A 17547-nucleotide genomic window follows, 5' to 3' on the forward strand; every position below is an offset into this window, starting at 1 on the left:
ATCTGTAGCTGAAAATCTCTACTCCTTAGAGAGCATTTAGAACATTGACATTTACAGTCATGTTAAAAATAAAGTACACATGCTTTAAATAAAAACTTTTTGATTATTATGACTTAATAAAAACTGTCTTTACCTGGTTCTAAATTTAAGTACTTGCTCCTTCTGTACAAATTGAGAAGAAAAGTAGCAGTCTGATGCTGCTGTTCAAGTCCACTTGGTTAACTGACCATCAGCAACTGTGGCAACCTCTCTAAAAGCAGGAATCCTGATCATCTGCTGCTCTGGAGCATGCAGATGTGTGTTAACCCAATGCCAAGAAAGAAAGACAGCAGCAATGGCTTTACAAAAGAAGCTGTTGATACAAATCAATCCATGATGGGTTAAAATGTCAGATCAAAATCATTTGAAGTCCACCATTCTACAATAAGTAAGAAGATTACTGTTTTTAATCGTCCCAGGTGTGGATCCAAGGGTAGATTTTGCAATGCTTAGAGAAATTGATTAAAAAAACCTGGTTCCAGCTTAGATTCTGAAGGCCTCAGCAAGTAATAAATGATTAATTAAAGGTACAGTTCAAAGAAGGAAAGTTATTTTCTAAGAAAAAAGACCATGGTAGCATGACTTAGGCTTGCAAGTAACACTGGAATGAACAACTAGACTTCTGGAACAATGTCCTTTGCAAAGATGAGACTAATGTAGAGATCTTTGACAGTAGCCAAATACAGGATGTTGGCACAGACACCTCAGACTAACTGTCAAACATGGTGATAAAAAGGTGATGAATTAAACTTGGCACCTTGGAGTCAATGAGAAGGCAACCATTAACTCTACTGTATTACTATTATATATTAATGTATTGAAGCATTTTTAGAGGTGGTTTCCCACTCTCTTCATTACAATGTGGGAGACTGAAAAAGTCATTAAGTGAATAACTACTTAGAGCTAACACTACTAAAGATGGCCCTACAAGCTATTATTTTATGAGAACTTAGTTTTGTACAATCAGCTTTTCCATGTATTGTTTATTAAATAATAAGAGTGTGGAATGTGTTGTGTGGTTTTATACACTTCAGTTTGGATTTCAGTAATTTTAAAACTCATTTTTATGAAAGAAATAACTGAAAGAGGTCAAAATACCCTTTATATTTATCCCTATTAATTTTGCATGAAGATAAATGTAATGGATACATTTTTACAATTTTAAATAGTCCTCGGTGGAAGACTACACAGGTACTTGGATTGTTTTAAACTTTAAACACATTCATAACTACTGAACATGAGCACTGTCATTGGTAGTTTGAGTCTAAAGCTATCAGCATTGGCCAAAACCTGGTTTTATAAACTTAGAGCTCTTCCTAACCATCTGCCAAGCTGTTATCACCCAGAAAAGCTACCGCAGTCAAAACCTTTGATCTGCCTGGCTCACCAGCTATCAGTGAGCAGAACACTGACTACAGACTACTGTGTGTTTGTGCGTGTGTGTGTGTGTGTGTGTGTGTGTGTGTGGTGGGGGCTGAGGCCTGGCCAATCTCTACTCCGCTGCAGGCCAGTGACAGGTGCTAATGCTGGGGCGAGAGGTTGCACGGGCCTCTGTGCTCCCCACAGTGATAACACTGACCGACCTCCAAAAGCACACAATCACACACATTCACTCTCACACGCAGTGGCTTGGCTTACTGATAACTGCACTTCAGAGGCAGCCTGTTTGTGTGTGTTGGATTGATTTTTCTAAGGATTCCTCTTCAGTGCCAGCAGGCCTTCCTTCAAAGCCTTCCATGAGAGCCTGTTGATCTGTGTCTTGGTCTGTGTGTGTGTGTGTGTGTGTGTGTGTGTGTGTGTGTGTGTGTGTGTGTGTGTGTGTGTGTGTGTGTGTGTGTGTGTGTGTGTGTGTGTGTGTGTGTGTGTGTGTGTCAAACAGCAACCCTGCGTTTTGCCTTTGAATTGAAATGTCATTAGGTGTTGTATACTGGTTCATTCAATTATGGGAAACTGGATGCTGAGGTGAAATGTAGAGCTCAAAAAGTTCACATTCAGTTTTTTGAAATTCAAGCAGTGGCAGACACACACTGACACTAACAGATTCTGGTCTTTCCACAAAAGAGCACTTTTTCTTTTGCTGTCATCCTCCCTCCTCTTTAACTGCGGCTTTACTGATACTAAAAAGTCTACTTGACTCTCTGTTTCTATAAGTGTGCATTGATTCCAGACAGAGTCTGGAAGAAGCACAAAAACACTTTACATCTGTCTGGATTGGCTCAGTTAACCTAATAATCTGAGAAAGTTGCTTGATTAGTTTTAAGAGATACAACTTAGATTTATCAGAGGAATGCTTTCTTGAAAGTGAGTTTGTGCGAATTTCATTCTTTTCTTCTGAAACCACTAAAGTTGAATTTAGTTGTTTTGGTTTCAGAGTTTATCCAAGCTTGTTATTCACTGTTTCATTAACCTTTTGAGACAATATTTTCCATTCAGTGCTTAAATAGATTAAATAAACTGGTTCCTTGTAGATCAAATTCTACAGTTTCTCTGAGTTTTAACTTTAAGTACAGCATTTCAAGGGGTGTCAAAGTAAATTTTAAGATGGCTAAAAGATATTGTACAGCTAATAAGATAATATTTCCTAACTCCCCAGCATCCTTGAGCATTTCTAAAAATTAGCCAAATTTGAAGGACAAACCATTTAAATGCTTTTTGGTCTACGCAGAGATGGGCGATCCAGTTTTAATCAGTAATCACATGAACTATCCTGTTACATCTCTCATTCTAATTTCAAATCAAATGGTTAACGAACTGAATTTGCACAGTGCTTTTCCAGTCATACCAACCACTCGAAGCATTTTACACTAGAGCCACATTCACGCACAAACACACACATTCATACATCAATATGTAGATTGGTAGGCAACCTGTGGCTTGCCCAGGGGCACATGTGGCAGGAGGAAGCTGGAATCGAGCCTACAACTTTCGGATTGCAAGATGACCACTCTTGCCATTTAAATACTACGGTCCTATGAAGCTAACAAGGGATCAGCAGATTATAGTTGATATATGATGTCAAACTGAATTATTTATCACCTAGAATTTTAAAAAGCAAACTTTTTAGCTGTCTATTCAGTTTGGAATACTGACATTATAAACTGTGCATTAAGCATATAAGGTTAAATAAAGAGTGAAATTCTTAAGGCAAAACAATTTCTGGGGTAATCATTTCTGTCCCAAATATGCCGCCAATGTTTATTTAGATGTTCATATCTAATAGACTTGCCAGTCGCTCAATACGTTGACTGCTGCTTGTTATTTGTGTAGAACCTTTATTTTAGGACAGCATGGCTGGATCCTGCTGTGATGGATGTTATGGAAGCGAGTAGCATTAGCATTCTAGCTAATATGTTCCTCAGATTGCTGAGTCTTTAACTGAATTAAGAAGCCATCAGCTTTGAAATGCTTCATGCACTCGCTGTACTCAGTGGAAGATAAGGCTGTGAGACCCAGCTGAAAGGCCAGCAGTGTCCCTGTACTATGAGTTCAGTGTGTCCTCTGCGCTCCTCTGAACTAGATTAAACTATTGTGCTGGTTTTCTTTCCGCTTAGAACTCAGATGTTTGCATTTCATTTTAATTTGGAAAACATCAACTAAAGCTGGATTTCTTTTTTGTTTTTTTGCATATAAAACATATTTCCAGCTGCAGCAGTGAGCTGTTAAACAATGTTTCGTTGCATAAAATGCTCAGAAAAGGAACTTCATATAAATAATTAGTCAGATCTCGGAGCACAGTTAGTTAGGTGATGTTCATTTCTTAAATTTTTGTTGCTAGCTATGGGAACATAGAATGCAGCATTAGGTTTAGCAGGACATTGAGCCAGCAAACAACTAAGTGATTTTAACAAGTTTAGATGAATACATTTCCTTAGGAATGTTACATTTCTTTGTGTCAAAAATACAATATTTATATGCACAATGGGACTGCTGATAATTAGAAGCATAATATAATACTAGCTGGTGTTTCCTTTTTCTTGAATTGTAATGAATCACAGTAGCAACTTACTATGCCTTTGTCACTTCGTATTGCTTGGAGCCACAGTTACCAAGCAAAATGGACACATGAACAGAATAAACCAGTTGTTTTAATGTCTGCATGCCTGGCTTGTCACTCACAAACACACACAGAGAAGTAGGTTGTAGACTGTCTGGCTCCAACATGCGAGATCCTTCTGATAGCTGAAAACATGGAAGACGCAGAGGAGAAAAGATTAAGATGCAGTGGAGACTTGTGTGGATTTGCTTTTGACAGGCATGAAGATTAGGTTGCACTTACAAGAGGTCGGGTGTGTGAGCGGCACCAAGGCAGCTGATCCGCCCGACCACAGTGAAATAGTGTGCTGTAAATCCATTTCCAGGCAGGGGTTGAAAAGTTTGGCGGATGTTTTCCTCGCTGAAGCGTCTTTTAAGTTCCAAACAGTTATAAAACTGATATTTTCCACATTTGGTATATTTCTATGTCCACCAGGCTGCATTCAGATTTCTTTTTATCATCCAGCATTGATCTCTTCCTCAGTAAGTCACACTGGCTCATTTTGTGGCTGTCACAGCTGACTCAGCAGAGTAAACTATGCCTGAAATCTTAGCCAGCGATTTTAGAGGTTGTAGGTATCACTTTATTTCTGCTCGTTCTTTCCATGTGAATCAAATGTCCAACAGTGCGTAATAACACTGAGAAAAATGGTGTTGATCTCTCTGTGTGTTTCTATGATCCCTTAATGATTTACAAGCTTTGGTACACACAACTGTATTTTGATGACATTTGGAGATTTTGTTTGTGTAACACAGCCATACACCGCATGTTAAGGTCAGAGTGAGCCTTTATTTTGCTGAATAAAGTAGCTTCGATGTTTCCTGTCTGAATTTTTGTGTTGCAGTGTGGTTTGTTCTAAATGTGTAGAATTTGTCAAATTTGTCAAATTATCAAAAAAAATGATTATATTAAATTTAAAAGTCAGATTAAAAGTAACTTTTAAAAATATCAACTTTTAAGCAGGTATTAAACCTAGTTCTCATTAAGCCTACATTTCTGCATGTTTTTATGGGTCTGATGTAATTTTCTAATTGTTGTGTTGTCCTCAGCTGTAAGCAGAAAATAATCATAATTATATCTTTTTTTTACAGTAGCATAACCTCACACTGACAATCTTGTCATAGATTGTGTACATTTATTCACTGGAAAAAAATACATTAAGAAATAATGTTTTTTGACAAAATCATCCTTACAATTACAATTATTGGACCCCTGCAGTTTACATTTTGTTCAACCAACTTTTGTCAACAGGACTTACTCCTCTCACATCACAAGGTCGAAGCATACAGAGAAAAGGATCTTTGATCAACCTTCTTTGCACAAGCTCTCTAGAGTCTTAGAGTCCTGGGTCATCTCTTATACCCTCTTCTCTTCAGCTCTACCCCCATGTACCGTTTCTGTGTTGAATTGACCACATAGTGAAGCCCCCAGTTTTCAGTTTTCTTGGCAATGCCACTAGATTTTTATTCAAAATATTCTGCTATCTATAGGAGTTCTCTTGAAAAGAGAAACACACATTTCCACATTTTCATTATTTGTGTAACAGCTAGCCCACCTAAAGTGTCTGTTGAAATGCTTGATCTCAGCCTCATCTTATCAAGGAATGCAGTTCCAGTTAAAATTGCATCAGTATTTAGTAAACTCTTCATTCATGTTAACAACTGTAGGACCAGGAAAGCTCTTACTGGTATGCCAAAAATATGGTTAGCATGTAGGTTGCATCTTTTGGTTGTTATGGAGACTTGCTGAGCCAAAGGTGCCACTCCTTGCTGCAGTTTTTAAACTGGAACCCGCGGAGTTTTATTTGGTTGTTTTTGCCATCCTCTTCATCAGACATGGGGCAAGTAAATAGAGAAGTCGCATATACGCTACCAGTCAAAAGTTTTAGAACGCCTTTCTCACTTAATGGATCTGTTTATTTTCATGACTATTTAAATTGTAGATTCTCACCAGAGACAACAAACATGTGAATGAGCACACATGGAATTATGTAGTAAACAAAAAGTGTGAATTCACTCTAAACAATTTTATATTTTATATTACTACAAAATAGCCGCCCTTTGCTTTGATGACTGCTTTGATCTCTTGGCATTCTCTCCATGAGCTTCATGAGGTGGTCACCTGGAGAGGTTTCATTTCAGTCTTGAAAGAATGTCCCAGAGGTTCATTGAGAGACGGCCAGAGGTTAATATTTCGGTCATCACAGCAAAGGAAGGCTACTTTAAGGAATCTAAAATATAACATATTTAAAGTTATTTTATAATTTTTGCTTTGTTACGTAATTGCATATGTGTTCATTCACTGTTTTGATGCCTTGATTGAGAATCTACGTGCGATGTAAATAGTCATAAACATAAAGAAAACCATTAAATGAGAAAGGTGTTCTAAAACGTTTGACCAGTAGTGTATATCATAGATGCATACCAGGAGAAACAGAAAGTAATGGATTACTAATTAGAGGTTTCTAGAAACTCAGATCAACTTAAAAATCTATAAAGTATAGAAGTAAAACATTGGTTCAGTTAAAATTACTTTAAATGGATTGTAGGGATACTAATAACTGTACTGCTAGTAATTATTTACCTTGGGATTTTTCCACACTGACAAAATTCTAAAATCCGATGTTTGATTTTTCAAAACTCTTTATCGTTATATGATGCTTAAACAATAAAATACATAATATATTGGCATGACTGTTCCTGTTCTACACTGCAACCTTATGGTAATCCAACTAACCATAATAAAATCCCATGTATGTATTTGCAGGCCAATTTGATGGACGTGGTGTGACCCTGCTGGAGGTATGTGGGAGCTGGCCGGAGAGCTTTGGTGTGCCCAGGCACCATATTGGATCTGCAGACATCAGCGACGAAGGCCTGCGGGAGAGACTAGCTGATGCCATGAACGAGTCTCCTTCAAGGGACATAGTGGGCTCTGCTACAGGTTGGTGGAGGATTTATATTGACACTCATAGAGTCTCAGACATGGGTTCCAATAAAAATGCCTACAAAAAAGGAAATATTTTGTACATACATTTCTGCTTTGATTTCTCCATTTCCAAATCTTTCTTTAAAGAGAACACTTTTTTTGTAAAGGTAAATGCCCCTTTAGAAATGTCTTCTGTGGTGCACGGGGGTGTTGCAGGGGTAAAACGCATAACCCATATTCAGAGGCTTCAGCCCCCAACTCAGCAAGGCCCGAGCGACCTTTGCTGCACGTCTCCCTCCTCCCTCAACCCCTTTCCTGTCAGCTTACTGTCAAAAAATAAGAAAAATAAAGGCTACTAGTGCTGTAAAAACATTTGAAAAAAGGTCTTCTGTTTTTTGCTCTTTGTTACTGAATTAGCATTTTTTAAATTATGATTTAATTTCTTACAAGAAAAAAACTATTCAAACCTACCTGACCCTATGAGTACCCCATTTAAATCATACATTAACTGTGATCAACCACATTGTATCGTTTAAATTTCACTAGCCACAGTTAGGCGTTATTACTCGGGTTGGGCATCAAGTCTCGAAAATCGATTAAAACCGGGAATAACGCAGACCCAGCTCCCTGTCAATTCCCTTGTTCCTTCCCTTTCAATTTCTGTTCAATAGAAGATTTCAGGTCTTCAGCACAAAGTTATAAATTTGTCATTTTCATCTTTATCAAATGAGAAATGTGCTACTGGCCGTGATTATGGACGGTTTGGGAGAAAGATGAAGTTAGAAGCCATGGAGTTGGAGGTAATAATAATAAATATTATGGTGCACTTTTTAAAAACATTTGAAAAGAATATTAAATGTCAATCATAAAACCTGGAAAAGATTACTTTCATATCCCCATATCCTGCACATCCTGCTCTGATATGTTTTGCATATTCATGAAGACAAACACGCTAAAACGTTTGTGCCCACAGTTCTGCTCATTTTATAGACGCAGTTTGATTTGCACCTGGTTTGTAGATCAGCTTTACATACGCAATCCAGTTTGTACCTGCTTTTGTTTACACAAGCCTTTTGAAGGCCTATATTCAGCAGAGCATAGATCCGGACTGTTGGCAGGTCACTCAAGTTCTTTGGACATTGGATGAATATCTAACGCCATGTCGTTGTTGTCCTGCTAAAATATTATTTCACATTGGGAGAAAGATGTAACCTACATGTTTCATGTCTTTCTTCAAAGTTCAACTGTACTTGTTAATATCACACATTATCAGTTCAACCCTTTCATGGGCACTTAGTCATTAAATGTGATTTGAAGACTCCTCAGTCATGTCTGCTGTTAAGCTAATCTCTTTCTCTCCCTGAGCTGGTTTTTGTGGGACATCATAAAGAAATGTATGTGCATTGTGCATTTATATTATTTTGCATTTTGTTGTTGAGCAGTAAATGTAAAGTATGGCAAATAACAACAACTGCATTTTCATATTTTTCACATTTTGGGTAATTTACAACCACGTTATAACTGTAAAACCAGTTGTGAATGAAAGACTAATAAATACTAAACAATACTTTTAGTTGAAGCATTTTTAAGGATGTTATTTGCAGTCAGGGTTAAGGATACAGTTCAACCTCAATAGAGTGTTTTGTTTGTCGATAGTTTTCCAAGTTGGGCTTCATCTATCTTAAGTTAGTAATAATTTTAAACATGTTAGATTTCAGTCATTTTAGAACCTGATAAAGAGCAGAGTAGTTATGTGTTGAAACTCTAGAAATAACAGATGGTGATTGTAGTTAAAGATGCAGACCATACTTGTCTATGTGCATTTAGTGGAACAAAAACGTGTAACAGGCATACCTAGGTTTGTATTATAAAAGTGCTCTCAGTGCTGTGGAGAAATGATGTCAATTACAGTGTGCTTTGGCCGCAAAAACAGGCACATTTCTCTGTGCATCCATTCAGATTTAGGAATGTATCAACTATATATTTATTTATGTTTAAAAGCAGTTAAGACTATACCAACCTCACAATTTGTAGAGTGGGAAAATAAATTAGCAAGATTTATTTGGAACAGGGATAAAGCAAGAATGAGATATTCCACACCCTAAATACCCCAAAAAAGAGGGAGGCTTTAACACTGCCAAACCTCCATAATTATTATTATGTTACGCAACTGAAACCATTGATGTGCTGCTGTACCACTGATTGTATAACAGAGTGAAAGGAAATAGACCTGAATGCTGAGGAAGATTTTATACGGGCTATGATTGTCAATAGGAAAATGTTTAAAGAAAATGAGAAACAGCTGGATTACAAAATTCACCCCCCAGACCTGGTTTACAATAGTTATTATATATATATGGAAATATAAAATTGAAAACGAAATAAACATTTTTAGCTGGCTGGCCTTGGATACAAATTTTAAACCAAGACTCATGAAAACCCAAAATTCCTATCTCACAAAATTAGCATATTTCATCCGACCAAAAAAAGAAAAGTGTTTTTAATACAAAAATCGTCAACCTTCAAATAATCATGTACAGTTATGCACTCAATACTTGGTCGGGAATCCTTTGGCAGAAATGACTGCTTCAATGCGGCGTGGCATGGAGGCAATCAGCCTGTGGCACTGCTGAGGTCTTATGGAGGCCCAGGATGCTTCGATAGCAGCCTTTAGCTCATCCAGAGTGTTGGGTCTTGAGTCTCTCAACGTTCTCTTCACAATATCCCATAGATTCTCTATGGGGTTCAGGTCAGGAGAGTTGGCAGGCCAATTGAGCACATTGATACCATGGTCAGTAAACCATTTACCAGTGGTTTTGACACTGTGAGCAGGTGCCAGGTCATGCTGAAAAATGAAATCTTCATCTCCATAAAGCTTTTCAGCAGATGGAAGGATGAAGTGCTCCAAAATCTCCTGATAGCTAGCTGCATTGACCCTGCCCTTGATAAAACACAGTGGACCAACACCAGCAGCTGACACGGCACCCCAGGCCATCACTGACTGTGGGTACTTGACACTGGACTTCTGGCATTTTGGCATTTCCTTCTCCCCAGTCTTCCTCCAGACTCTGACACCTTGATTTCTGAATGAAATGCAGAATTTGCTTTCATCTGAAAAAAGTACTTTGGACCACTGAGCAACAGTCCAGTGCTGCTTCTCTGTAGCCCAGGTCAGGTGCTTCTGCCGCTGTTTCTGTTTCAAAAGTGGCTTGACCTGGGGAATGCGGCACCTGTAGCCCATTTCCTGCACATGCCTGTGCACGGTGGCTCTGGATGTTTTTACTCCAGACTCAGTCCACTGCTTCCGCAGGTCCCCCAAGGTCTGGAATCGGCCTTTCTCCACAATCTTCCTCAGGGTCCGGTCATCTCTTCTCGCTGTGCAGCGTTTTCTTCCACACTTTTTCCTTCCCACAGACTTCCCACTGAGGTGCCTTGATACAGCACTCTGGGAATCTTTTGCAGGTATTTAGAGTTAACTCGTTGATTCAGATGATTAGGTTCATAGCTCGTTTAGAGACCCTTTTCATGATATGCTAATTTTGTGAGATAGGAATTTTGGGTTTTCATGAGCTGTATGCCACAATCATCCGTATTAAGACAATAAAAGACCTGAAATATTTCAGTTAGTGTGCAATGAATCTAAAATATATGAATGTTAAATTGTCATCATTACATTATGGAAAATAAGGAACTTCATCACAATATGCTAATGTTTTGAGAAGGACCTGTACAGATATATATAAATAAACAGAAACAACAAATTACCTGGTGACCTGGTGATCTTATTACGATGTTAAGGTGATGAGCTCTTTCTTTGCAATGTCTATTTTTCCCACAGTTTTTCATGTTTTGGTAGTTGCAGTCATAAAAAGTATGTACATCTCTCCATGTTGTGAATTTCCTTCACTATGTCCATCCAATTGTTTAAGGCGGGAGGGGGACGACCTTTGTTGGTCGCTGCCAAAAGAACTACATATCAGTCCTTACGTGGAATGTTGCTTCCTGATAAATATCCCAAATATATCGCTGCACCTGTTTTGGGTTGCTCATATCCTAATATTTCTTTCAACTGTGTACAAAAATATTCTCAATTACCTTTCAGTTTTTTACACAGCCAAAAAACATTTTGGATCCCACATAATCGCCAACATGGTTGTGACACTAATAAGGATCCTCCCTTTATCTTAGGTGTAAGAAAAAAACATTTTCCAACAGAAACTTTTCCACGTTCTGGAGTTAGTTGTGCTCTGCTGAGTTTTGCAAATATCATACCACATATCATCGGTTACTTCCTCCTTCAGTTCTCTTTCCCACCTTTCCTTTATGTATAACGAAGTTTTTCTGTTAGCCATAAGTCCTTGATAAAGCCTTGATACAAGCTTACCTATTTTGTTCTTGTATACATGTTCTGTGATTTTGTTTATTTTCCCTGATTTTATTTGCTTTTGATAATAATCTTAGGCTTGTAGATCCATGTCAAAATCTTGATTTCCCAAATTAAAGTCTCTTTGTAAGCTTTGAAAACATTTAATTTCCCCCTGTTATTAATTTGGGAAACATAGCCAGGCCTCTGACCATTCCATAAATTTTGAATTTGTGAGTCTTGGTTTAAAATTTGTATCCAAGGCCAGCCAGCTAAAAATGTTTATTTCGTTTTCAATTTTATATTTCCATATATATATGCTAATATTTTGAGAAGGACCTGTACAGTACAGACCAAAAGATTGGACACACCTTCTCATTCAAAGACTTTTCTTTATCAACTGAAACAACTGAAAATATGTCTTATATTCTAGGTTCTTCAACGTAGCCACCTTTTGCTTTGATTACTGCTCCGCACACACTTGGCATTCTGTTGATGAGCTTCAAGAGGTAGTCACCTGAAATGGTTTTCACTTCACAGGTGTGCCCTGTCAGATTTAATAAGTGGGATTTCAAGCCTTATAAATGGGGTTGGGACCATCAGTTGTGTTGTGCAGGAGGTGGATACAGCACACAGCTGACAGTCCTACTGAATAGACTGTTAGAATTTGTATTATGGCAAGAAAAAAGTAGCTAAGTAAAGAAAAACGAGAGGCCATCATTACTTTAAGAAATGAAGGTCAGTCAGTCCAAACAATTGGGACAGCTTTGAAAGTGTCCCAAAGTGCAGTCGCAAAAACCATCAAGCTTTACAAAGAAACTGGCTCACATGAGGACCGCCCCAGGAAAGGAAGACCAAGAGTCACCTCTGCTGCGGACGATAAGTTCATCCGAGTCACCAGCCTCAGAAATTGCAGGTCAGATTAGAGAACAGGTCAATGCCACACAGAGTTCTAGCAGCAGACACATCTCTAGAACAACTGTTAAGAGGAGACTGTGTGAATCAGGCCTTCATGGTAAAATAGCTGCTAGGAAACCACTGCTGAGGACAGGCAACAAGCAGAAGAGACTTGTTTGGGCTAAAGAACACAAGGAATGGACATTAGACCAGTGGAAATGTGTGCTTTGGTCTGATGAGTCCAAGTTTGAGATCTTTGGTTCCAACCAACGTGTCTTTGTGCGGCGCAGAAGAGGTGAACGGATGGACTCTACATGCCTGGTTCCCACCGTGAAGCATGGAGGAGGAGGTGTGATGGTGTGGGGGTGCTTTGCTGGTGAGACTGTTGGGAATTTATTCCAAATTGAAGGCATACTGAAACCAGCATGGCTACCACAGCATCTTGCAGCTGCATCCTATTCCATCCGGTTTGCGTTTAGTTGGACCATCATTTATTTTTCAACAGGACAATGACCCCAAACACACCTCCAGGCTGTGTAAGGGCTATTTGACCAAGAAGGAGAGTGATGGGGTGCTGCGCCAGATGACCTGGCCTCCACAGTCACCGGACCTGAACCCAATTGAGATGGTTTGGGGTGAGCTGGATCGCAGAGTGAAGGCAAAAGGGCCAACAAGTGCTAAGTACCTCTGGGAACTCCTTCAAGACTGTTGGAAAACCATTTCAGGTGAATACCTCTTGATGCTCATCAACAGAAGAGTGTGCGGAGCAGTAATCAGAGCAAAAGGTGGCTACTTTGAAGAACCTAGAATATAAGACATTTTCAGTTGTTTCACACTTTTTTGTTCAGTATATAATTTCACATGTGTTAATTCATAGTTTTAATGGCTTCAGTGTGAAGCTGCAATATTCATAGTCATGAAAATAAAGAAAACTCTTTGAATGAGAAGGTGTGTCCAAACTTTTGGTCTGTACTGTATATAGTTTTGTATTATGTAACTAAAGAAAATAAAAATTATAAGTTACAAAAAAAGAAAACAGTAAAAACTGTCTTTGAACAGACTATTTTTAACAAATGAAAATAAAATCATTCTGCTTTGTCCGTTTGTATCTTTTAGAAGTGTTACCAGATCTTGTGACACTTTCTGATAAAGTTTATTCATGCGGCTGGCTCAGAGCGACCTGTTACAGAAACTTTAGAGTCCCACCATTTTTAAGTTGTTAGTCTTACAACACTTTGGGTATTTGGTAAAGAAGTCTTATTCTACACAGATTAGTAATTCCTCAAACACCTCTTCCCCACCTGTTTTTCTTTTTAAATGCACACTACAACAACACGCATCAACACCATATTTGAGCAGGCAGAGGTAGGCTTGGGGTCTTTTCACACCCCCGTTTGCTGTTTGTCGTCTGGGGTTGGAGGCCGGGAAAGGGTCGGGATCTGGGCTGGCTTTGGGGTTCAGGTCTTGGGGGTTGTCTGGTGCTGGGGCTGGCTTTTCAGCCCTCTCGGGATCGTTTGGACTGCCTTGGATCTCAGTCCCTGGCTTCGGTGCCCGGTCTGTCGGCTGTGGTGGCGCTGGGCTCCGACGAGGGGTTCTTGGGGCGGGGGGGTGGCATGGCGGGCTGCAGCGTGTGGGGTGGAGGCATTGTGTCCTCTTCTTGGATGTGGGTTCACTGGCATCTGGATCGGCTATCGTTGCAGTGCCAGTGATGTGGTGTGTGGGGGCGTTGTGGGGGACGTCGGCCCCGAGTGCTTGCCGCTGGCCTAGGACCTCTTGCCAGATGAGTTTGTCCCTTCTTGATGTGGGGTCGGGGGTTCCGTTGTGAGCTTGGTGCTCAATGGTGTCTGTCGTGTTGCGCCTGTCGTTGGGGTCTGTGTTGTCGTTGCGCAGGGCCCTTGCCTTGCTGTCGCGGCACGCTGTGTGGTGGGGGGGGTGTCAGGGTTGCTTGGAACAGGGCTGTGTGTGGAGTTTTCGCTGTGTGGGTGTTGCTTTGTTGGCTTTTCGGGGATAAATCTCACCTGTGGGGGTGTGCCCATGTGTTGTGGGGAGGGGATTCATGGCATTTGGGTTCAGGGGCATGTGTTCAATATCTGTGTCCTTGTTGGGGGTGGCCCTGTGGGGAAATTCGGGTCGGGGTTCATTGGGGGTGGGGGGGCTCATTGGTTTGGGATTGGAATTCATTGGGGGTGTTGGGACCCAGCCATGGTTACAAAATGAAAGGCCAGTACAAACTTTTCTTGAACTTTCAAAATAAATCGCATTAACCTACTTCCAGCACAGCCTGAAACGGGGTAACAGCCGACTTCCCGTGATGTCACTGTCCGAATAAAAACCCTGCTTTTGCAACAAACTGACCTCTTCCACGCAGGTCCCCAGCAGAACTGGACGGAGGGACACAGCACGCTAATGTCTCTTTGCTGGCAAACAGACAGAACTCTTCAAGCTGGATCCAAGAGTCTCATACGATCACGTGATCATATGCACTAATTAAGTAGGAATGAATTGCTGTTTGTGTATCTGGTATTCATTCATGAACGGGGGTAAATAAGGTACAAGCGTGGCATGACTTTTCTCTCTGAGTCTACAGAAGCAAATTGTGTTCCAGAGAGTTCCCAGCAGAGACCCTGTCTCTACGACGCCGAGTGGAGCAGTTTACCCGGTCTGAAGGATGGACAACCAGACCGCATCACCGTGGTTACAGCAGTAACGTGCAGTTTGGCCGGCCGACAGAGCGAGCTGCCCCACCCCATATCTATGGAAGTTAGCTGCAGTTAACCCTTTGTTCACTGTGGATGCCTTCTTCAACTTCGTCGCCTCAGACAACTTTTCCTCAGCACGGTTAACGTTAGAGGTTGTGTTTTGGGCAGATAAAAATAGCTTTTGTTTGGTTTTGTTTATGTTGGAAACTCAGCCATCTTAGTGCTAGCATATTATTTGCTCAGCACATGTGCTCAGTTTGTGTGCTCAGCCATAACGCGCATAATAATATTTCCCTAAATGTTATTTTGCTAAACTTGATAACTAAGTAACACAATTAAGCCCATTTCTGAAAGATTTGGTTCTTATTCAAAATAATATTTCTTCAGATGTTATTTTAATAAATAAAGGCAGCTAATGAAACACCATTGAGAATTAGTCATCCAAAAGGTTGGTTTTATTCAGCAAATCATTCTTTAACATATTATTTTATTAAAATAATATTTTATCTGATCTTGCATTGTGAATGGTTGTCTAAAGGTATACCAATTATTGCCTAAGTTGGTTCCAAGACTAACTTAACTTCACTTTCAGATTCTTCAATATAATCCTTGGTTCTCAAACATAAATAACATTGCATGGTAATGTTGCATCACTCTTTCGGTCATGGTTTTCAACCATCTTTGATCAACTTATTTATATTGTTCATAGCCCATTAGTCTTCCTTATTCTTTCATTCTGCTTGGTAGTTTAGTTGGATTGATTTAGCATTGTAAAGAGTTTGTTGATTGAAATATGTTTGACTTGAGTTGACTTATTTTGTTAATAAATTCTTGTATTTTAAGAAATTGTGTGAATTAATTCTGTGTGTGCAGAGTTTATGCTGTTCAACAATGTCAGAGCTTGGCTCATCCCTTTCAATTTTGTCCTAATACCACCGCCTTATTTGGCTGGTATTCACAGGACAACCCTTAACACACCAAAATATTATTTAATAAAATATTAATATTAAATAATATATTCATATTCATAATTACAACAGGGTGTTGGCGGGTTGGTTTGGACCATGTAGACCCCTCTTTTGTACATGGCCCCTCTCCAGATGAGGATGGGGTAGTTGGGGACTGGGGTCGGGGCAGAGGGTCGGGGTCTGGGCCGCGGTTGCTCAGGTTCAGGTACGGGCCTTGGCTAGACCGGACCAGGTTCAGGTGCTGGGGCGGTCTGCCTGTCTCCACCCCCGGAGGGAAGGGGACCACCTCCTGGGTCTGGGGGCTGGTTCTCCCTATGGGGAATCGGCACCTGAGACCTGGGAGTATAGCGTATGTATAGGGAGTGTGAGTGAGTGTTCGATGTCCATTGTTTGTTTTTACGATGGGTGCATGGGTGTGAGTGTTTTTATGTGTTTGTATGAGGACGGGAATGTGTGATTGTGACTGTGTGTACCTGTTTTTTGTGTCAGGTTGGGTCTTGGGCTGCTCCCTCTCCTGGATCAGTTTAGGCCCCACATTTTATGTGTGGTGGGATTTCCCTCCACACCACACTACCTGCCAGTGGTTGGTGTCTCTGCCCACCAGTGTACTTGAGGTTCTCGGTATCTGGGGCTGGGTGCTTTGGTTTGTGCTGGCTCACTCCCGGTGGCTGCCTGCTGGGGCCTGGACCCCTGGGCTCTGTTGGGCCTTTACGTGGGGAGTGATGTGTCCTGGGATCTCGGGTCTCTGGGTCCATGGCTGGATCTGCTCGGGCGTAGACGGCTGCCAGCGGGGCCTGTGGGCTCGTCGCTGCAGCTCCCTGGGCCTTCTGCACTGTGGCTCCTGGGTGGTTCCCCTGGGACTCTCCCCTGCTCTTCTCTGGGAGGGGTTGCAGTAGTCCCGGTTGTGGTTTTCCTTGGGTTCCTGTGCTCTTGGGGGCCTTTGGATGTCTGTGGCTCGGATCTTCACAGTATATGTCCCGGGTCCAGGGGGGCAGGTCTGTAGCTCCTCACACTCACTATTGCATATTTTTATGGAGAAACCTTGTATACACAAGCATGCTCACACTCAGATCCAAAGGTGTTTAGATTCAGGTGTTAACAGATACACAGATGTTCTATATTGAACCGCATTTACCACTAAATACATCTTGCATTGATAAGTACCATGCACGTTTTGGTAAAAAAGCTCATAATATGAACGTTTCTGCAGGTGTACAAGCTAGCAGGGTGTTATCTTGTTTTCTCTTCATCCCTCTTTCTTTCCTCCATTGTGTTCTCGTCCTCTTCACTTTTCCTTCTTGTCCACCCTTTCTCTCTTTCGTGCTTCTTTTTTTTCCTTTTATATCTGTCTCCATGTCCTTAACAACTGAAATAATCCCAAAGCAGTTTTTAATAAAGTTTCTCTTTACAGATATCAAGCAGAGCTTTAAAGCGTAATGCTCCACTTGTGAAAGTAAATATGATGGGCTTTTTCTTGGCACTCAGACAACAATGAGCGCTACTCTGCCAGACAGGACACAGTAAAAAAAAAAAAAAAAAATTTTTAAAAACAGTCAGAAAACCATAACAAAGTATAAAAACATAGCATAAAAGAAAGAGATGTTAAAATGCGTATATTAA

The 17547-nt window shown here is 40.4% G+C and overlaps 1 protein-coding gene across 3 annotated transcripts in view; it reads left to right on the forward strand.

The window, feature by feature from the left end:
* bcas3 (BCAS3 microtubule associated cell migration factor) overlaps window positions 1-17547 on the forward strand; it is a 465863-nt gene that overhangs the window by 401562 nt on the left and 46754 nt on the right. For 2 of the 3 annotated variants that reach the window (XM_047391219.1, XM_047391220.1), the window contains one exon: window positions 6839-7015. In XM_047391219.1, the coding sequence (XP_047247175.1) occupies window positions 6839-7015 (177 nt within the window). Of the gene's footprint in view, window positions 1-6838; window positions 7016-17547 lie in introns of those variants that run through there. The other variant, XR_007042330.1, reaches the window with a different exon arrangement.

Source organism: Girardinichthys multiradiatus, chromosome 18 (assembly GCF_021462225.1).
Source record: "Girardinichthys multiradiatus isolate DD_20200921_A chromosome 18, DD_fGirMul_XY1, whole genome shotgun sequence".
In the NCBI taxonomy this organism is placed as follows: Eukaryota; Metazoa; Chordata; class Actinopteri; order Cyprinodontiformes; family Goodeidae; genus Girardinichthys; species Girardinichthys multiradiatus.